This window comes from Tamandua tetradactyla, chromosome 20, assembly GCF_023851605.1.
Source record: "Tamandua tetradactyla isolate mTamTet1 chromosome 20, mTamTet1.pri, whole genome shotgun sequence".
In the NCBI taxonomy this organism is placed as follows: Eukaryota; Metazoa; Chordata; class Mammalia; order Pilosa; family Myrmecophagidae; genus Tamandua; species Tamandua tetradactyla.
In genome coordinates this window covers 61,204,171-61,225,509 of record NC_135346.1, presented here as the reverse complement: position 1 = coordinate 61,225,509, position 21,339 = coordinate 61,204,171, and the positions used below count along the sequence as shown (strand labels likewise).

The 21,339-nt window shown below is 42.2% G+C and overlaps 2 protein-coding genes across 7 annotated transcripts in view; one reads left to right on the top strand and one right to left on the bottom strand.

The window, feature by feature from the left end:
* Positions 1–21,339, bottom strand: part of LOC143664218 (olfactory receptor 14C36-like) — a 55,139-nt gene that overhangs the window by 21,255 nt on the left and 12,545 nt on the right. Inside the window, exons 5-8 of one of the 6 annotated variants that reach the window (XM_077137882.1) lie at positions 12,388–12,470; positions 10,567–10,728; positions 9,197–9,344; positions 7,422–7,484 (exon numbers count right to left, since the gene is read on the bottom strand). Coding sequence is in view for 3 of the 6 variants with exons in the window: in XM_077137877.1 (XP_076993992.1) it covers positions 9,197–9,199 (3 nt within the window). In the remaining 3 variants the exon portion in view is untranslated. Of the gene's footprint in view, positions 1–7,421; positions 7,485–9,196; positions 9,345–10,566; positions 10,729–10,849; positions 11,264–12,387; positions 12,471–12,683; positions 12,902–21,339 lie in introns of those variants that run through there. The other 5 variants (XM_077137877.1, XM_077137881.1, XM_077137880.1 and 2 more) reach the window with 5 other exon arrangements.
* Positions 12,361–20,705, top strand: LOC143664213 (NUT family member 2G-like). The gene is made up of 7 exons (XM_077137851.1): positions 12,361–12,525; positions 14,737–15,454; positions 16,160–16,288; positions 17,572–17,711; positions 18,207–18,502; positions 18,814–18,930; positions 19,268–20,705. The coding sequence occupies exons 2-7, from the start codon at positions 14,766–14,768 to the stop codon at positions 19,976–19,978; spliced, it is 2,082 nt and encodes a 693-aa protein (XP_076993966.1). The 5' UTR covers positions 12,361–12,525; positions 14,737–14,765; the 3' UTR covers positions 19,979–20,705.

Below are 21,339 nucleotides of genomic sequence, written 5' to 3'. Positions count from 1 at the left end.
AATTAACAGAAATTCTGCTCAAATTCTTCCAAGAAATTCAGTGAAAAGGAACACTACCTAATTCAGTTTTTGAAGCTAAGATCACTTTAACACCAAAACCAGGCAAAGATGCTATAAGAAAGAAAAACTACAGGCTAATCTCCCTAAAGAACATAGGTGTGAAAATCCTCCACAAAATACTAGCAAATTAAATCCAACAACACATTAAAAGTATTCCACACCATGTCCAAGTGGGGTTATACCAGGAGTGCAAAGATGGTTCAACACAAGAAAATCAATTTAATGCCATAAAACACATTAACAAATCGAAAGGGAAAAATCACATGACCATCTCAATTGATGCTGAAAACACATTCAAAAAAATTCAAATTCCTCTTCCAATAAACACACTTCAAAAGCTAGGAATCAAAGATAAGTTCCTCAATATGATAAAGAGACTATATGACAAATCAATAGCCAGTACTGTATTCAATGGAGAGAGATTGAAAGCTTTTCCTCTAAGATTATAAACAAGACAAGGATGCCCTCTGTCACCACAATTATTCAGCACTGTACTATAAGTTCTACCTAGAGCAATCAGGCAAGAAAATCAAATAAAATGCATCCAAATTGGAAATAAAGAAGTAAAACTTTCTTTATTTGCAGATGACATGTTACTATGCTTGAAAAGTCTTGAGAAATGTACAACAAAAGTACTTGAGCTAACAAACAAACTCAGTAAGGTGGCAGGAGATAATAGTAAAGTGAAAAAAATCAGTTACATTTCTATACACAAGCAACAACCTGAGGATTCAATTAAGGGAAAAAATCCCACTGAAAATAACAACTAAATGAAGTACCTAGGAATGAGCTTAACTAGGAAAATAAAGGACTTCCAGTTAGAAAATAGCGTAATGTTGCTAAAAGAAATCAAAGAAGAGCTAAGCAGATGGAAAGACAGTCCCTGCTCAATGCAGTACCAATCAAGACTCCAATGACCTACTTTGAAAGACTGATTCAATTTCTTTACTTGTGATTGGTTTGTTGAGGTCGTCTATTTCTTCTTGAGTCAAAGTTGGTTGTTCATGCCTTTCTAGGAACTTGTCCATTTCATCTACATTGTTGCATTTATTAGCATAAAGTTGTTCATAGTATCCTGTTATTACCTCCTTTATTTCTGTGAGGTCAGTGATTATGTCTCCCCTTCCATTTCTGATCTTATTTATTTACGTCCTCTCTCTTCTTCTTTTTGTCAATCTTGCTAAGGGCCCATCAATCTTATTGATTTTCTCATAGAACCAACTTCTGGTCTTATTGATTTTCTCTATTGTTTTCATGTTCTCAATTTCATTTATTTCTGCTCTAATCTTTGTTATTTCTTTCCTTTTGCTTGCTTTGGGGTTAGTTTGCTGTTCTTTCTCCAGTTCTTCCAAGTGGACAGTTAATTCCCGAATTTTTGACCTTTATTCTTTTTTGATATAGACATTTAGGGCAATAAATTCCCCTCTTAGCACTGCCTTTGCTGCATCCCACAGGTTTTGATAAGTTGTGTTTTCATTTTCATTCGTCTCGAGATATTTACTAATGTCTCTTGTAATTCCTTCCTTGACCCACTCGTTGTTTAAGAGTGTGTTGTTGAGCCTCCACGTATTTGTGAATTTTCTGGCACTCTGCCTATTATTGATTTCCAACTTCATTCCTTCATGATCTGAGAAAGTGTTGTGTATGATTTCAATCTTTTTAAATTTGTTGAGACTTGCTTTGTGACCCAGCATATGGTCTATCTTTGAGAATGATCCATGAGCACTTGAGAAAAAGGTGTATCCTGCTGTTGTGGGGTGTAATGTCCTATAAATGTCTGTTAAGTCTAGCTCATTTATTGTAATATTCAAACTCTCTGTTTCTTTATTGATCCTCTGTCTAGATGTTCTGTCCATTGATGAGAGTGGGGAATTGAAGTCTCCAACTATTATGGTAGATGTATCTATTTCCCTTTTCAGTATTTGTAGTGTATGCCTCACGTATTTTGGGGCATTCTGGTTCGGTGCATAAATATTTATGATTGTTATGTCTTCTTGTTGAATTGTTCCTTTTATTAGTAGATAGTATCCTTCTTTGTCTCTTTTAACTGTTTTACATTTGAAGTGTAATTTGTTGGATATTAGTATAGCTACTCCTGCTCTTTTCTGGTTGTTATTTGCATGAAATATCTTTTCCCAACCTTTCACTTTCAACCTATGTTTATCTTTGGGTCTAAGATGTGTTTCCTGTAGACAGCATATAGAAGGATCCTGTTTTTTAATCCATTCTGCCAGTCTATGTCTTTTGATTGGGGAGTTCAGCCATTAACATTTAGTGTCATTACTGTTTGGGTAGTAATTTTCTCTACCATTTTGCCTTTTGTATTTTATATATCCTTCTTTCCTTCTTTCTACACTCTTCTCCACACCTCTCTCTTCTGTCTTTTCATATCTGTCTCTAGAGCTCCCTTTATTATTTTTTGCAGAGCTGGACTCTTGGTCACAAATTCTCTCAGTGACTTTTTGACTGAAAATGTTTTAATTTCTCCCTCATTTTTGAAGGACAATTTTGCTGGATATAGAATTCTTGGTTGGCAGTTTTTCTCTTTTAGTAATTTAAATATATCATCCCACTGTCTTCTTGCCTCCATGGTTTCTGCTGAGAAATCTACACATAGTCTTATTGGGTTTCCCTTGTATGTGATGGATTGTTTTTCTCTTGCTGCTTTCAAGATCCTCTCTTTCTCTTTGACCTCTGACATTCTAACTAGTAAGTGTCTTGGAGAACGTCTATTTGGATCTATTCTCTTTGGGGTGCACTGCACTTCTTGGATCTGTAGGTTTAGGTCTTTCATAAGAGTTGGGAAATTTTCAGTGATAATTTCTTCCATTAGTTTTTCTGCTCCTTTTCCCTTCTCTTCTCCTTCCGGGACACCCACAACACATATTTGTGCGCTTCATATTATCATTCAATTCCCTGAGCCCCTGCTCGTATTTCTCCATTCTTTTCCCTATAGTTTCTGTTTCCTTTTGGATTTCAGATGTTCCATCCTCCAGTTCACTAATTCTAACCTCTGTCTCTTGAAACCTACCATTGTAGGTTTCCATTGTTTTTCATCTCTTCTACTGTATCTTTCATTCCCATAAGTTCTGTGATTTGTTTTTTCAGACTTTCCATTTCTTCTTTTTGTTCATTCCTTGCCTTCTTCATGTCCTCCCTTAATTGACTGATTTGGTTTTTGAAGAGGTTTTCCATTTCTGTTCATATATTCAGAATTAGTTGTCTCAGCTCCTGTATCTCATTTGAAATGTTGGTTCGTTCCATTGACTGGGCCATATCTTCAATTTTCCTAGTGTGATTTGTTATTTTTTGCTGGTGTCTATACATTTAATTACCTTAATTAGTTTATTCTGGAGATTGCTTTCACTTATCTTACCTAGGGTTTTCTTGCTAGATGAGTTTGTTGTCTATCTGTTCTTTGACTTTCAGTTCAGCTTTTTCTGGGCCTCTAGCTTAAGTTTTGTTTAACAGAGGGTAATTTTTCAGTTTTTGTTTTCTTCTTTCTTGTCCTGCTTGTAAGGTGCCTTTTCCCTCCCTACCCTTAGGAGGGTCTACATAGGTATTACAGACTCCAGCTGGGTCTTCACGGACTAAACTGGCCTCCTTTCAGGGGTAAGGAATCACCTGTGTCAGTTTTCCCTGAGTGTGAGACCCAGCAGGTTGAAAGAATTTCCTGTGAAGTCTCTTGGCTGTGTTTTTCTTATCCTGCCCAGTATGTGGCACTTGTCTGTCTGTGAGTCCCACCAGCAAAAGATGTTGTGGCTCCTTTAACTTTGGAAGGCTCTCCCTGCTGGGGGCGTGGTGGAGACAGAGGAAAGATTGTAGGCTGGTTTTAATGGCTTCAAATTGCGAAGCCCTGGGGTCTGAATTCCTTGAGAGAGGGATTCCACCCGAGTTGCGTTTCACCCCTCCTGGGGAAGGTTCAGGCAGGAGATAGCCCTGAAAGCAGCCTGTTTCTGCGTATGCTTGGGGCAGTTGCAGCCTGCGTAATCCTGCCGCTGAATCCAGAGGCAGCCAAGCCTCCACAGAAACAGCCACAGAAGGCTCTGTTTCATCCCCTTTCCTTTTTTTCGGTTAGCGCAATAGGCGACCTCCGCCTTGATCAGTTTCGCCTGAGCTGGGGGCCTAATTTTAGTAGTCAGAATTTGTTTATTAATGCCACTATTGGTGTTTGGTTGGACTCAGTCTCTGCTACTGTTAGAGTTTCTTTCCTTTCCCTCTGGGAAGACGCCTGTGGGGGAGGGGCGCCAGGGGCCAGCCGGCGCAGCTTGGGGAACTGCGCGCAGCTTGGGGAACTGCGCGCAGCTTGGGGAACTGCGCACAGCTTGGGGAACTCACTGTTCCAGAGACTCGCAGCCAGTCCAGCTGGTCCAGACTGGGGTACGCTGTGTGTCTAGTCACTGTCGTGGCTCCAGGAGTGTTCTGTACTTTTTGTGGTTATTTAGTAGTTGCTCTGGAGGATGAACTAAAACGCGCGCACATTACTAAGCCACCATCTTGGTCCCCTAGCATTCAATGACCTATTTTGAAGACATGGAAAAGCTAGTTACCAAATTCATCTGGAAAGAATCCCCAAATAGCTAAACTCATCCTTAAAAAAAGAATAACATACTGGGAGGATTAACACTTCATCATTTTTAAACTTACTATAAAGCCATAGTGGTCAAAACATAACGGTATTGCACAAAGAAGTAATTGATGAATGGAATCAAATGGAGAGCACAAATATGAACTACAAAATCTATAGTCAACTGACCTTCAACAAGAGCCCCAAATCCACTGAACTGGGACAAAATAGGCATTTCAATAAGGGGGCATGGAAAAACTGGATATCGATAGCCAAAAGAACAAAAGAGGACCCTCACCTTACACCCTATGTAGAAATTAACTCTAAGTGGGTCAAACACTTAAGTATAAAATCTAGGACCATGAAGCTTCTAGAAGAAAACGTAGGGGAACATCTTCAAGATCTAGTAATTGAAGGTATCTTCCTACACTTTACACTGAAAGCACTAGCAACAAATGAAAAAATAGATAAATGGGAACTCCTCAAAATAAAATGCTTTTGTGCCTCAAAAGGCTTTGTCAACTTGCTACTTATCATAACCTGCCAAGCCCCAACCAGGACCATTCCAGCCAATCCAAAAACCACATAGGGCAATATAGAAGATTCCACAAGGATTCCATGCACTAGAGTAACTTTCCAGAAACCTACAACCTCCAGAAAGACCTCTGGTCCAGATAAGTTCGGAAACCTAGCCCAGACTCTCCAGAACATCAGATAGTCCCATCTCTCTAACCCATACTAGTGACAGACCCTTCCAATATGAAAAATTGAAAGTGGCCATAGCCCAAACACCCCTAAAAAGAGAGATGGAAAGATCCAAGGTGATGGTGGAGTTATACAGAGAAGATAGGATTTAACCAATGAACATGAATGTTGAGTCATTAAAGTGATCTCTCTTTTAATCTTCAGTATTTTAGAGTAGTTGGAAGTAAAAACCTAAAATTGTGGAATTGTCACCCATGTCAAACTCTGAAATATGTTTTACAACAAGTTGTGGTGATGTGTTTTGAAATTTATAGCTCTTCCATACATAAGTTATTTTTCACAAAAAAAAAGGAATAAAAGTCAATTGTGATGATAAAAAATATTTAAGCCCTCTAGCTTCCTGTATTCTGGAAGGAAAAATATGAGAGGATCCTATGTAACCCATGACAAACTCTAGGACCTGTCTTGTAACTACTAGCTGAAGAATAATTTGAAAACCATTGTTTTTTTTCTTATTTCTTTGCTTTGTACATATGTTATACTACAGAATAAAAACAGGCTTTATCAAAAAGGTGAAGAAGGAGCCAATTCAATCAGAGGAAATATTTGAAAATCACACATTGGCACGGTTTGATATCCTATATATATAAAGAAACCATACAACTCAACAGCAAAAGAACAAAAAACCCAATTATAAAATGGACTAAAGATATGAATAAGCATTTTTATGAAGAGCAAATACAGATGGTTCAAAAGCACATGATGAAATGCTCATTCTCATTAGCTATAAGGGAAATGCAGATGAAGACTACAATGAGATACCACCTCATACCTATAGGAATGGCTACTATTAAACAAACAGTAAATTACAAATAGTGGAGAGGATGGGGAGAAAATGGGATATTTATGTACTGCGGCTGGGAATGTAGAGTGGTACACCTGCTATGAAAGGCAGTTTGGTGGTTCCTTGGGAAACTAAATTATCAAGTGGCCCAATGACCCAGTAATAGCATTACACATTATACACAAAGCAGAGAGGAAAGCAGTGACACAAACAGACATTTCCACGCCAATGTTCATAACAGTATTCACAACTGCCAAAAGATGGAAACAAACCATGCACCTATGAACAGATGAGTGGATTAACAAAATGTGGTACATGTATACAATGGGGTATTTGGCAGCAGTAAGACCACATGATGGCCCGAAGCACATGTTAAGATAGATGAGCCATGAGGACATAATTCTGAGTGAAATAAGCCAGACACAAAATAATAGATACTGTATGATTACACTTTTATGACCAAGGTAAATAGAAAATCAGAGGATGGTGATACAGAATACAAAGGACCTAGAGAAACAGGGAAAGTAGAGATGGGCGAACGGTAAGCTAATGAGGTTGAACAGAAATGTAAAGGAATAGATAGAAGTGAAGGTGCTTTTCTAGAGGGTCTATAAGTAATATAACCATACTGAAGGTGAACATAATTTAAAAGGGTTGTATAGACCTATGTGTCCCACTGATTAACATTACAAATACAAATAAGTTCTTGCAAGAACTACCGCAAAGGCTTGAACCTTGTACAAAGCATGATAAGTTCATGGCACAGGGGGAAATTGCTATTGCATGCCATGGGCTATGTCTAACAGGAACACATAAACAGTAACAGCAACTGCAGAGGAAAGAATGGGGAAGGGACAATAGTTACGGGGAAGCTTAGATTTTCTATTTGGTGAGAGTGTGTTTATTAGTTATCTTCTTTTGGCACACAATGAATTTATCTAAAATTGAGAGTGCTGATGGATTGCTGGCTTTGGACATTATACATGATGCCCAAAGAATGGAGCTGGCTGAAAGATAAACTGACTGAGGAAGTAGAGTGGCAAACAATGGTGTGTACATATGATCAAATATTGTGCTGCTTCAAAAAGGAACAAAGTTGTGAGGCATGCAATATTGTGTATCAACCTGTGGGACACTGGTGTGGTAAAAAAAGCCAGAAACTAAAGAGCAAATATTGTATGGTTTCATTTAGAAAACAGTTATGAAAAAACAGAGCCTTAGATAGTAAACTCTTATAGCACTCACATGAAGTCTGGAGTGGTAATTGTCATTTCTGGATTTCAAGAGGCTGTTTTATATATGTATAACCTGTAATTTGGAGATAAGAATGATGGCGATCATGTCAGCTGTAAGCCAATACAGAATACAGGGCTACAGAAGACACTGACTATATTTTAGAACCTCACCTACTCTTTGAGACCAAAGGATGAAAGATTTATCTTGCCCAGAACCTAAACTATCTGTAGCACATAATATAACTCAATCTATCTGGATAGATCATTTAAACAATTCAAACACAGTGAGCTTACAAAGGAGTGAGGGCCTTTAATCCTGTATAGCTTAATGCAATGCCTGAATATATCCCAGAGTAAATTAAGCACATACTCAAGAAGTATTGATAAAATCCCTTGAGGGATGGAGAAAAAATATGGAACTATTAAACTGTCCACCAGGGAAACACCTGATACTGTGTCAAACATTAGGGATCCCCAAATCAACAGGATAAACCCTTGATCTTGAGGCTTGCTCTGGTGAAGCTTATGCATGTAGCAGATTAGCTTAGCCTACCTACTGGTGTATCCAGGAATTACTTCCAGAGGACCTCTCTCTAAGCCTAACTCTGCAAGTGAAATCATTGCCCTCCTGCCTATGTGGGACATGACATCCAAGGGTGGGAGTGTCCCTGGTGGCATGGTAGATGCCTTCCAGGGATGAGCCTGACCTTGAAACCATGGTATCAATAATGCCATCCTACCAAAAAGGGGAAAATGTATAACAAATAAGGTATCAGTGAATTCAAATAGAGTCAAGAAGCTACTCTGGAGGTCACTCTTACACAAACTTCAGTTAGATACTGCTGCCTATACTAGCTTGCCAAACCTCAACTAAAACCATTTCCGCCAATCCTAAAGAACACCTCAGGTGTTATATAAGATTTTCCAAAGGTTCCACGAACTAAGGTAACTTTCCAGAAACCTACAACCCCCAGATAGTTCTCCCTATCAGATAAGTCGTGACATGCAGTGAGACCAGCTCGCCAGAACACCTACTAGTTCCATCCCACTATTCCATGTTATCAACAGCCCCTTCCAACGTGAAAAATTACAAAGGGCATAGCCTCAATACTCCATAGAATGGGAGAAAAACCAAAGGTGATGGTGGAGTTATACAAAGAAGGTAGGGTTTGACAAATGAGAATGATTGCTGAACATTATACTGATATTTCCTTTAGTCTCTGGGATCTTTGAGCAACTAGAAGCAAAAACCTAAAATTGTGGAATTGTAACTCATACCAAACTCTGTAATGTGTTCTCAACTAATTATTGTGAAGTGCATCGCTGAAAAATGATTCTCTTCTGTTTCATATTTCATCCATGAAAAACCTGAAGCAAGAGCACTTTCATGGAATCAGTAAAATTGAAACATAAAAAAAGATACAAAAACTGTTCTTCTCTCCCAAACTTAGGATTGATGTCCGATCATTTAAAAACAATATGAAAAGAAGAAACAAACCAAAGAACAAGAAAATCTACTCTATACTTTCTATGTACTTTTACTTATCTGAGCTCTTAAAGTACAGAAGCAGGCATGACACCATTCTGCCAAAACACACAGTACAATTGGTACAGTGCACTGCTATTAATTTTGAGTTAGGATATGATTGGCTAGTGTGGGGGGGGGCACAAAAATGCTTCTGTACCAAATGGAAGCATTTACAGGAAATTTATGAAAGGGATGCCTATGTCTTTTGTTGGCAGGAGGATTCATCCTGATGGAGAAAAGGCCATAAGGAGACTCACCATTAGGAGCCAGGGCCAGGAATCCTTCTATGGGTCCCAGGGAGAAAGGAGGCAGGTGTGAGGTCAGACGGGGGCCAACATCACTTGGCATCCTGCAGTGTGGTCCAGCCTCATTTGGAAAAGAGAAAATAAGGAAGGTCCAGGAACCCTATTTGAAATATATGAAGGTGGGATGAGGTTCCCAGTGCTAAAAAATACATGAACTAAGTCCATGTCCAAGGTGCTCAAGAAAATCAGTGCCGTATCGCCTCTTAGATGGATCTCCCAATTGTCACCCAATCTCAATCATATCATCCTCCAGCCTAACTCAGGGGCAGAGCCTGTCCAATTCCTCCAATGTCACCTCAATGAAACCTAGAAGAAACCACTAGTTTCCATGTAAGTAGCTTGGCTAAGAACTGGTAACACACGTGACCTCTTTGTTACTAATCCTTGGGTAACAACACAGCACTAGGGAACTTCTTAGGAAGCAGATGGTGAATATTGGGTATTTGTGGCTCTGAAGGTTTTCTGACCAGGATCTTAGGTGGAATGTATCCTTGTCCACCAGTTGTGCTACAGCTGGCCCCTACATTCTTGCCTGGGAAAGGACTTGAACTACCTGAGCTCCTGTTTAGGTAAGAGCCGGCTGCCCTGGGATAAACAGGCAAAATGTGCAAAAATCTCAACATTCATGGGGAAAACACACACAACATGTAAAGAAATGAAATGTTCCCAAAGCCTTGAATACAAAGAAATAACCCTGATTTTTTATATAAATACATTGCGTCTCACACTTTCCAAAAACACTGAGCCCCAGCTACACACAGACAACATACTCATGACTTCTTATCCCCAAATATCCAATCCACACCAATCCACCCATTTGAATACATATATCACATTTCCACCAACCCACTAAATACACATACAACCCCCAAACTATGAATTCATAGGAACAGCATCACAAAAATCTGCACAATATAGGTCGTAGTCTGAATTTTTACATACCCAAGGGGTCCGCAGATAACACACACAGAATACCCCATGTCCAGGACAACAAACAGCCACCTCTCCTCCACCCGCAATCAAGCACAAAACTTCCTCAGATACGAACACTAAACCCTTACCCCAGGGAAGAACACACGTGTCTCTCACACTCCAGACACATCCCCCCAGAACCTCCACAGCTCAAGAATACCCCGATCAGACCACGCCAGAGCCCCGATTCCACACAGAGTAGAGCACAGCAAAACTCAGCCTCAACCTCTGCAAGTGAACGCAGAGATTAAATGGACACACAGACATGCAATAAATTTAATGTGTAGCCACATCTGCAAATAATTTAAATATATACATCATTTAAAACAATTAAATATATACATACACACCATTTACCCTCACTCCATAAGCCAGTTCCCGCATGATGCGTTGGATCTTCATGCCTTAGAATGTCACGCAGGTTGCAATGGTGTCAGCCACCCCTTTCCTCGGCAGAACAGCGGTTTTCAAATGCGGAGGGTCTCACATCACTGGCATCAGCAGGAACGAACCTGGCGGGCACAGGGTCCGCGCTTTGCCCCATTTCCCAGCGCACTTGAACCCCGGAACCCCCAAACCCCGTCAGCGCCGCGATCCGGTCCCCGCGCTCCTCGGGCCCACGGGGCGGCGCACGGCGGGAGCCTGAGGGCAGGACACGGCCTTGGGGAGCAGCTCCCGACGGACACGGAGGACACAGGACCCAAGAGCACATGCGACAGCGAGCTCAGGGCCACATTAGACAGCCTCGGGGCTCAGCAGCCATTCTCTGTCTCACACAAGCGGCATAAAAGCTCGTAGGAGCGGCGGGACCGCGGTCAGAGGACGCACCTCGCACCCCACCCCGAGGTCCACCGACGGGGACGCGCCCTCGTGTGTGCGCATGCGCCTCTCTGCAGTGCTGTGCGCATGCGCCTCTCTGCAGGGACCGGTTCCCAACCGACTCAAGGGGCGGTTTGAGGGCGGGAGATCACGTGCCTCGGGACAGTTGCTGCCCCACGGTATGCGCATGCGCGAGGCGCAGGGGCGGGGCCTACCGGATTTGAAAGAAATGGATGTTCAGGAAGGGGCTGCGAGGCCTCTCCAGAGCAGATGCCTTTCTCCAAAATCCTGCCTAGCATCTCTCCCTTTATGAATGCACGTGTAGGAAGAGACCAATAGCGTTTTTTATAATTATGAAACTGCAGGGCAATTCCATGCAATTAAAGAGTAAAACTTATTATTAATAATAATACAACAACTCAGTGAAATATTGTTAGAAGAGACCAGCCCTAAGGCAGCGTCCTCAGACGGGAAGGACTGTGTATGCTCGCCTGGACTGCGTGTATACAGTTCTTACTCCGTCCTTTAAAAACCACAGATACTTTCTTGCACTACCTGTATACCATGCAATATATTTGGAAGATACTTGGGCTAAAATACTATTTGTTTACTGAGTTTTAAATTTAACTGGGAATGATGTGGGGTTTTTGTTAATTCTGTCAACCTTCTTCTTAGGCACAATTCAAAATTCAAAGGAATTGTAGGCCTATTCCTTTTACTAATCTAAGAAAACAATGGTCTTAACCAAGCTACCAGTGCAAACACGGTAATTGCAGCAAAAATATGATAATGGAAATACAGAACAACACATTTTAATCATCAGAAATACAAGTCAAAAAGTTATTTAAAATGATGTTCTATTGTATTTCCTTTTATTTATGAGAAACAAGGATGACATGCAGATAGCAGTCTAACATGCTGAATCTCTTCAGAAAATCCTGAATTCCAAAGTTGTTACCTTGTCTTCATAAATACACATGCAATACATTTCTCACATTCTATGTTCTAAATTTGATTCAGAAAATGATACTGTGCCCAAAGTGGCAAACCTACCACTACAACTGCAGAGCAGAGTCTGTTGACAGGCACCAAACTAGGTTTACATAAATGACTTGGGATAAATCTTGTGCTGTGTATCTGAGGAAAAAATCCACAAAATGCTCTAACGAGGTACATGCCAATTGTGATACCAAATTATTCTTTGAAGGGAACACCCACATTTTGTCCACCTGTAGGAGACCTTCAGTCAGTCTTCCCTCCCCCACTTCAAGCCCACCTGCCCTCTCCCCTCCCCCATTGTAGAATGTCCTGAGTCCTACATTCTAGCCCTGTTTAGATTCAAATTTTCCAACCTTTCCTTGGATTCCTGAGAATCTGCTGGAAGCAGGTCACTCTCTGAGTCCTGGAATTGACTCTGTGAATCAGGAATTGGATCCTGAAATTGAAACAGTGGACAGTGTTCAAGCACACAGGAGGGATTTCAGAAGGAGGTAAGAATGTAGGATGGAGGCGTGTTATAAGAGTACTTTTTCAACTTCAAGAGCCATTCCTCAACTCTAGGGAAATTTCAAATTGACGCATCTTCTTGGACAAACATTGAACTAACTAGAGGAAGGAGAAGGCACTTATTCAGTCAAGGACATCTCACCTGTAGAGTGGGGAGCAGGTTGGAAACCTGAGAAGTGCAGTTGAGGGTAGATCTCCTTGGAGATAGATCTGGATGTGAGAACTATACCGCCTATATAGAAAGGATGGGGGCAGGCAGATTTAATCTCTCTAGAATGAAGAAAAGACACATGAAAAGTATAATAAAGAGCGGTGGAATTATGTTGTGTATTGGCACAGAGGCTTGCCTAGAACCTGTGTTATTTCTTTGGGCACCTGGAAATTCCTCAATGATTTTATTTTAAGGATAAGAAATGGAGTAAATAGGATCTCGCAGGGTAGTCAGAAACAAGGGTGTAAAATGAAAAGTGTTCAGGAGGTTATCTGTGTCTACATCTGCAGTGAAAGATTCTCATGGTGAGCTAGCCTGGAAGTTACTCTGATTGTCCCAACCCAGAGTCTCTAAGCTCTTGCCAGACCAGAGACATCTTCTCTCTCACTCCAGGTACATGTTTTCTTTCATTCAAAAAGTTCAGGTCCATTGGATAGCTTCAGCTAATAATAGAAGAAGTTGGGGATCCATAAATTTTTCTGAATTGTTCTCATTATGGAATCTGAGATCTTCAGAACCACATCAGCTGGTTCATAACCTCATGATGAACCCACAGGCCTTCATTTTACAGCTGAGATGAAGATGTTGGTTATATTCCATGAATACTTCATGGTCATGGGTTGGAAATTGGGTGTTGTTGGCTCTTCAACTGAACATTCTATGAAAAAATGACTTATTTTCCACAAGTGAAATAAGAGTAACAAGGAATTAAGTAATGTTTTGTCTATTATTATTATTATCAACAACCCTAGAAGAGCTTTGTGAGTCATTGTTCTCTTGTTCTGGCTCTCTTTGAGTACAGTCTGAGTGAGGATCCTGTGCACAGGAACGTTTTCCAGACTTCAAAGCCCCCAAGTGGTACCTGACTCATGCCTGGTGATGCCCCCAAATGGTACTGATCATGCAGAAAATACAGGTTTCCCATAGACCATCCTCACACACTCAGTTTTCCCTATAATAACATTTTGCATTAGTGTGGCAGGCTTGTGCAATGTATGAAACAATATTATTATACAATTAACAACAGTCCAAAGTTTACAATACGGTTCATTGTGTTGTACAGTCTGGGGTCCTTACTTCTGTTGTCAAGGGCTCTAAGTAGAATGACAACTTAGTCTGCAAAACTCCTTATCAATTTTGAATTGGCAGTTTTAAACCTCTGGAAGTCTCTCCTTATACCCTTACTAATCACCTTTTTATGGGTCCTTACTTACCCTCTCCAGCAATTGCTGGTTGTTACATGATAGGTTCCTGGGGAAATCAAAATTCCCCATCCTGAAACAGAAATTCCTGATGGGTTGAGTTCAGGGAGCCGGCCTTGGCCCTGTGTAACCTGCGTTTGGTGGGAGCCGAGGAGTAACAGGCATATGCCTGGGAAGGAGGTGTAAAGGGCATGGACTTCAGAAAGTTTTCCCTAGGAAGACTTCTTTTGTTGTTGAGAGGAAGAAAAGCATGAAAGATGATTAATAATGACAATCAGACAAAGGAAGATTGAGGAGAATATGGAAAACTGCTCTTTGGGAATCTACATTATTTGAAGCTCCCATGGCTGCCTAGAATTTATCTTATACAACCTCCCTCATATGCTCTTGAGTGTGCTGAGGGGCCTTTTTCCAGATAGCACATGCCAAATTGGGTCTTTGTTCTGCATCGGCCTTTGAAGGTACCCAGGTGTGTGGTGGTGATCTCCTCAGTTAGGTGCTGTGATCCAGTGAAGTAAGAGCTCCATTCTTCTTGGCAGTCAGAGGTCTGGGACTCCTGAACGGGGAGCTAGTTCTCCAATGGAAACACTGTCATCTGGATTTCTGGAACCTGGAATCACTAGGGGTACATTTGCTAACACTGCAGTTTCCCTGTCCACATGCCTGCTCACCTAATGAAGTTCATGCCTCTGATACCTCAAGGAATAAAGGGGAATCACTGATACCATCAACGTTTAAGCCTTTTTTGACTAATCCATTCACACATTTCCTTGTCTCTACAGAATCTTCAGTGCTCAGGCCAGACGTGACCATGAAGCCTGGAGTCTCCCTGTATCCTTTCACTGCACAGCCCATTTCCCTGCCCCCTCCTGCCCCACCACGCCCACTTCCTGGGGTACAGCACCCACTGCCCATCCTGAATCCATCTATCCCTCCTGGCACCTTTCTAGTGCAGCCTGCTTTCCCCGGGACACTACTGGTGACAGGAAATGGGGGCCCTGTCACCAGTGGGCCTGGAGCTGACAGGGCCATTTTCCAAGTCTGGAACCAAGGGGGATCAACTGCAGCTCCACAAACTCAGACCTTTCTCCTTCCTCAGAACCCCCACATTTCGACTGCCTCAGGGATCCTTGCCGGGGGTGGTCAGCTTCCCCCTCCCATGATCTTGACAGCTTCTACAGTACAGACCATTAGACCTGACACTGCTGTGGGGGGCACCCAGGCTGCTGTGGGCGGTTGGTGGCCCGGCATTCCCCCTCAAGCTCCACCACCAGTTTCCCAGCTGACCCCCATTTTTCCTCCAGGAAATGCTACATCTATGCCACAGGGGTCCTCCAGGGAGGGAGGCCCTGTGTCCACCCACATGAAGCCCTCACAGGATGACTCCCACAACCCGAACAGTGTTTACGAGAACTTCCGACGGTGGCAGCGCTACAAGTCCCTGGCCCGGATGCACTTCTGCCTTAGTCCTGATACTGAAGCTTTTTCCTGCTTTCTAATGTGAGTGTCTTCCACTCAGGGACAGATTGATTATCTCGGAGTATTCTCATAAAGAGGCTTAGGGAATGGACAATAAGATTAGGGTATTAGGGAATAATTGAAGGAAGGTCATGAGGGAAAAGGGACTTATTGAGAGCAGATATATTCTAAATACCTTACACAGGGATCCAAGTTTCACCTAACTGTCTAAATCTTGGGTCAGCTAAGGACTTTCTCAATGACATGGGCTTTGATTTACCTTTGGTTCTGGATATGTAATCCAGATCCTAACACATGAGGGTCTGGGTCTGCACTTCCCAAAGGTCATTTTCTACCGGACCTCCATCTCAGAATCATCTCTGAAGTTTCTTCAATTGCTCATCCTTTGGAACTCTGGAAATGGGTACCGAGGAAAAGCTTTTAATGTACCCTCAGGGGTCATTCCATACAAATGAAAGTGAAGGCTCAGAGGCAAATCAGAGTCTCAAGCAAATGTCTTCCTTGAGCGTGGTTTTCCCAAACAGAACCCTCATATTGGTATTTTTATACAATCTCTGATAAGGGGAATGTGAGGTAGAAGTACTGAAAATCCTAGAGTAAACATTGGAAGGAGGACATGAAGGGACAGAGGGCAGAGCACAGGTGAGGGGGAAGGCGATGTGTGCAGGGTCTGGGCAGGGAAAGGAGGAGGTTCAGGAAGAATATTAATGACATGGAGGATTTTAGCCCAGTGCTTCGATCCCTGGCCCGTCGGAAGCCCAGTATGCCCCTGGAGGAGGGACTGCATAGAGCCGTGCAGGAATGGCAACACACGAGCAACTTTGACAGGATGATTTACTACGAGATGGCAGGAAAGTAAGTCAAAGGATCCTCATTATTTTGCAAGGGTTGGGTAGTGGGGTGCAATGGAAAATGATGAGGCAGGTTGTTGTCAGGCAATGTTGGTGGTCATTCGATGGGATGTTCATGGGATGGGGTGTTAAGTGAGGATCCCTGGGATATTGAAGGTACAACTATTCCTTGCAGTAGCTTCCCCATTCATCTTTACTGCAGGCACTGTCCTCATCTCCATTTCCTAGCATACTCAAACCTTCTTGGATAGTCATCTGCAGATACCATGATACTGAAGGTCTAAGGATAAGTTTGGGTATAATTCCTGCAGATTATAACTCGATTAAATTCCAAGTTGTAGGAACTATTCAGTAGGTGACATGCTCTACCAGCTAGATCTGTAACTACATCCATGGATAGGGACACAGATGCTAGGTGCATAGAACTTTGAGGTCACCATCTCTTCAGAAATAATGGCCAGAAATCATTTCCCAATATCCCAGAGGAGGCAAACTTGGAAGAGTTTGGTTAGGGGAAGCCAGGGACTCCGGCATCCTGTGCAAGGGTCCTTCAGCCCTTACCTCCATGTCTCCATGTTAATCCCTTGGCTAAAACACAAAGCCATGGCAAACACATTAAAACCACCTCATTAACACCATCCATTACCAATAATTTCCATCCTTCCAATAGGAAACATGTACATTTTACGTGGAAATTAAACCCATAATGTTTGAATCTGCTCAGTTCCCAGATCTTCACATATCATTACTTGGTTTGCTGGTCCAAATCTCTACATTCCAGGCTAGGATTCCTAGATCTAGGCACTCATCCCTGATTTATGTACCATAATTACATCCCAGACCCAGCTTTTGAATGACAGCTCTTCACATCTAGGTGTCAAAGCAGTGTATGAGGTAAGGTCCACTGGCCTGTTTTAATTCAATATCCTATACAAACATTGCTTTGTCCCCTTGGGTCCTAGCTGAGGAAGGTGTAGTGAAAATAATCAAAGCTATGTGTACATCCTTGAGCATCTACCATACCATGGAGGGTTCATTTTCTTCATATCCTTCTTAAATTTTGGTGTGTTGTGCTGTAGGTGAAAGGATGACATAGTGACCTCATGAGGTTCCCCAGAATTGTGACTATTTCCCTGAGCGAATAGCCTTTCTTAAGAGAGAACTTAACCATGAACTTGATAATCCATATTAAAAAATTCATTGCCCTTTTTGTTTGTGCTGAACTCTGATACTCAGCTGCCAGTGGACTAAATTTCTTAGCAATTTTTGTGCCTTCTTCCATGCTAGGTTTATGGAGTTTGAGATTGAGGAAGAAAGTCAGATTGAGACAGTGAAGGAGAGAAATCATTCCCATCGACCTCCTGTTCCAGCTCCTCCAAACCTTGATCTTCAGGTGCCCTCGGGCACTGTGGAAAGCCAACAGACAGGTATGGCTCACCTCATCCCAGCAGAAGACGAGGTCCAAATGGGCATAAAGGAGGTTAGGATTCGCATGTGCTACATTCCCTTCAAGATGTTGAATTTCATATTTCAAGCATTTGGGTTTCAAGAAAATCCCACCAATGCTGCTTGGTTCTCAGCCACATTTTCTCATGAATTTATCAATTTGGCAGATGTCATAACTACTCTCTCACCTTGACTGCCCATTAGGGGCACTATTTACATATTATGCTTAAGAACTTTGGGATTGATGAGGGGATATATCTAAGAATATTGACAGGCTCACCTTTCCTTGTACATTGACTCCCTCCAAGATATTTCATCACTGGTATCTTCCGTCAGTTTTATGTAGCTTTAGGTAATCTGACTCTCTATGGAGCCTTGCCAATGTCCCTAAAATATTGGTATCATGAACATGTGTTGGAAGATAAAAGATGGAGTCTCATGCAAACTTCTCTTCCTCATTTCTATCCTACTTTTAGTGCCTATTCCAAAGAAGTCAAGCCCTAAGGGGCAGGGTCCAAAAAAACAGCAACACAGGCACCGGCACAGTCTGAAGAAGAAGGCACCTGAGGAGATTCCACTTGAAGCCATCAAAGAGTATATTGACATCATGGATTGGCTGGAGGGAACTTTGCCCTGTGACTCTGAGAAGACAGAAGGGAAGTGGGCAGGGGAAGATAATGATGAGCAGCAGGAAGAACATGAAATGTATCCAGACCCAGAACTCCTGAGCTACTTGGACAAGCTGTGTGCAGAGGAAGACTTTATTACAAAGGTGGGCTGTGTCTGTGGGTGTGGTGGCTAGCTGATTACCGAGTCTTGGCACTATCACCAAGTTAAGCTCTGTACTTCTGCCACAGGCCATTTGTACTGAGATCTATTCCTTAGTTCCTGAGCAGTGGGTATGTGTGTATGTATGCGGTTTTTTTGCATGTGTGTGTGTGTGTGTCTATGAGTGTAAAATTTGTAGCTGGGGGTAATGATGGTCTAAAGCAACCACAGATTGTGGTGCTGCATCAGGGTTTGTCCTTTTGACCTCCAGATTGAAATGTTACACTTATCAAAGATGCTCGTTTCTTTTTCCAGGTAGAGGCTGTCATTCACCCTCGATTCCTGGAAGAATTGCTTTCCCCTGGAGAAGATATAGATTTCTTGACCCTAATAGAAGAGCTGCAACAGGAGGAAGGACTCACTGCCACACAGGTAAACCTAGTGTTGAAAGGAACATCACAACATAAAATCCAGAAGACATCATCAATCACGACATTGCCTTGGGCATCATAGCTTCTTTTGAAAAATTGAGCAGATATATCGGCAATTTGTGAACAAATAGGTTGGAGACTATGGATATATGTGGAAAAGGGATGATAAGGGCTGACAATTTGATAATAATATGCAGGAAGATGGGCAGAAATGAGCTATAGTCTCTGCACTTGAAATGCAGCTGCATATTACCAAATGCAATCATCTCCATCATTTGCCCAGCCTCCTTCTCTTACAAAATTGTGAGGAGCTAATTGTCTATTTTCCTTCCTCACAGCTGGTTGAGAAACGTCTTCTGGCCTTGAAAGATGGGGAGGGTGTGAAAGCCACCCCAAGTTATGACATACCCAGAATGGACTTGGTGACTTCCATGGGCGAGAAGAGCCATGGAACAGACTGCAGAGATGACTATGGCTCACTTCTAGGGGATAAAATTAATATTAATACCCCACAGTGTGACGGCAGAGGAGACAACAACCTGGATATCCCTAAGGACCTTGCTGTGTCTCAAAGAAGACAAGAATGTCCTTATATCATGACCACACAATTCACATCTCCTTGCAGTTCCCCTACTTTGGGAAGCAGGGATAAGGAAACTCATCAAGAAACATCCTCTGCAAGGGAAACTTCCAGGCCAGCAGACAGGTCCAGTGGAGATGAGGAGGAGGAGCTCCCAAGCCTTGCCTTTCTCTTGGCGCCTGGGTATCGCCTACTGCCATGGGCAAGTTTCAGGCATACTCACTCTAACTCCGGTCATCTGCCTACTAGAGCTCAAGGGGCCCAGCGAGCATCCCAGAATTTATCTTCTAAGAACAGAGGTCTCAGTCATACTCCATGTACTGCTGCCACTTCTCCAAGGAGAGCTGTTTCTGATAGCCCATCTTCCGCTGAAAAGACACCCCAACTAGTGACTGAGTCTGGGGTCCCTGGGAGGCTACTCTCAGCATTGAATTTGGTTAGAAACACTCAACCTCAAAAAAGAAAGTGACCTTGTAGGTCACAGAGAGAAGAAGCACCATTGGAGAAAGTAGGAAGCAGTAAGGGCAAACTCTTCACATACCAGTCATTTCATGTTGGGGTCCCAGAGTAGATTTTCCCTCTGGCTGTACCAAAATGACCCACAGTGTTGCTTTCTCATGCCAGTGCTGCTCCCTGGAAATTCTAGAGAGTAAGGGGAGGGCTAGAAAGAGAGCCAAAGTTTTCTATGATGGAAATGATCTCTTGGCTGGAGGATGAGGTGTGGTCCTTTTAGGTGAGAGGCATATAAAATGCAATAAAAGGTTGTTTGGGTGGAAAATGCTCTAAGTGCTGTAATATTCCCTAAACATCACTGATATATGTTGTATTCTGTGAATGTGTAACAGGAAACATGTGGCTGGCCACAGACTCTTTGGTTCCAAAGATGCCTGGCTGAGTTACTACCTGTAGATTCCTCCTGAAGACAGATTCACTTTCAGGCTTTCCCTGATAATTGTTCAGTCTCCACTGATCTTTTCCATCCTCTCCTGCTCAGAAATTCTGAGTTATGTCCTGGTGCGTTTCTTCTGTGCTTTTTGGTAACAGACATGTCTCAAGGTATCCCTTTCTTCTTCCCCACACACGAGTCCTGGCTTAATTGTGTGTGGCCTTCTGTGGTCATCACGACATTATCTGTGTATCTTAATAAGTCATTATTGGGTGGCTACTTTTTTGCCATTCAGATTCTTGGCCATTCAATAATTTCCTATAATTGGTCTAAACAAAATAAATTTTTTTTAGGTTTGTATGTTCAGCTTCTCCGGAAGATGAAGACATCTGAGCTTCTATGATCCTCAGCACATTCAGGCCAACATGTCTGTGGTGGTTTGAGCAGAGATGGAGAAGACTGGCTCCCTGTGGACATGGCTTTGTGTGTTTCAGACTCAGTATTGGAGATGACATCATTAGGATTCAGAGGGATTCCTAAATAAATAGTTGTAGCCGGCTATTTTTTCATTATAATGAAGATAGACAAAAGAGAATAGGCTGAAAAGAGATTCATGATTTGTCTATCAAAGAAGTGTCCACATTAAATAGGGCATTGGTGGCCAGAGGTAACATTCCTTTGTGCGTTTCTGTGGAGGAATGTGTTTTTTCCAGCTAGATGGGGATGGATGCATTTCCAGTGACCAAGGACACTGATCTCAGGAGCCTATGGGATGTTTGAAGGATCAACCCACCAATACTGCTCCCTCTCTTTAGTAATTAATGATGGAAACTCATGTCTTGAATAATGCAGTTAGAGATTTTTTTATTTGTATACTGTATGGCATGGGCCACATTTCATTCTTCTACTATGTGCGTATCTCCTTATTGCAGCACCATTTATTG

What these genes read in the sequence shown, in the direction of transcription:
- LOC143664213 (XM_077137851.1), top strand. Translation starts at nt 14,766, where the DNA reads ATGAAGCCTGGAGTCTCCCTGTATCCTTTCACTGCACAGCCCATTTCC. An exon ending in GCTTTTTCCTGCTTTCTAAT is followed by an intron (nt 15,455 to 16,159) that starts GTGAGTGTCTTC and finishes GGAGGATTTTAG; the next exon opens with CCCAGTGCTTCGATCCCTGG. An exon ending in AGGAAGACTTTATTACAAAG is followed by an intron (nt 18,503 to 18,813) that starts GTGGGCTGTGTC and finishes TTCTTTTTCCAG; the next exon opens with GTAGAGGCTGTCATTCACCC.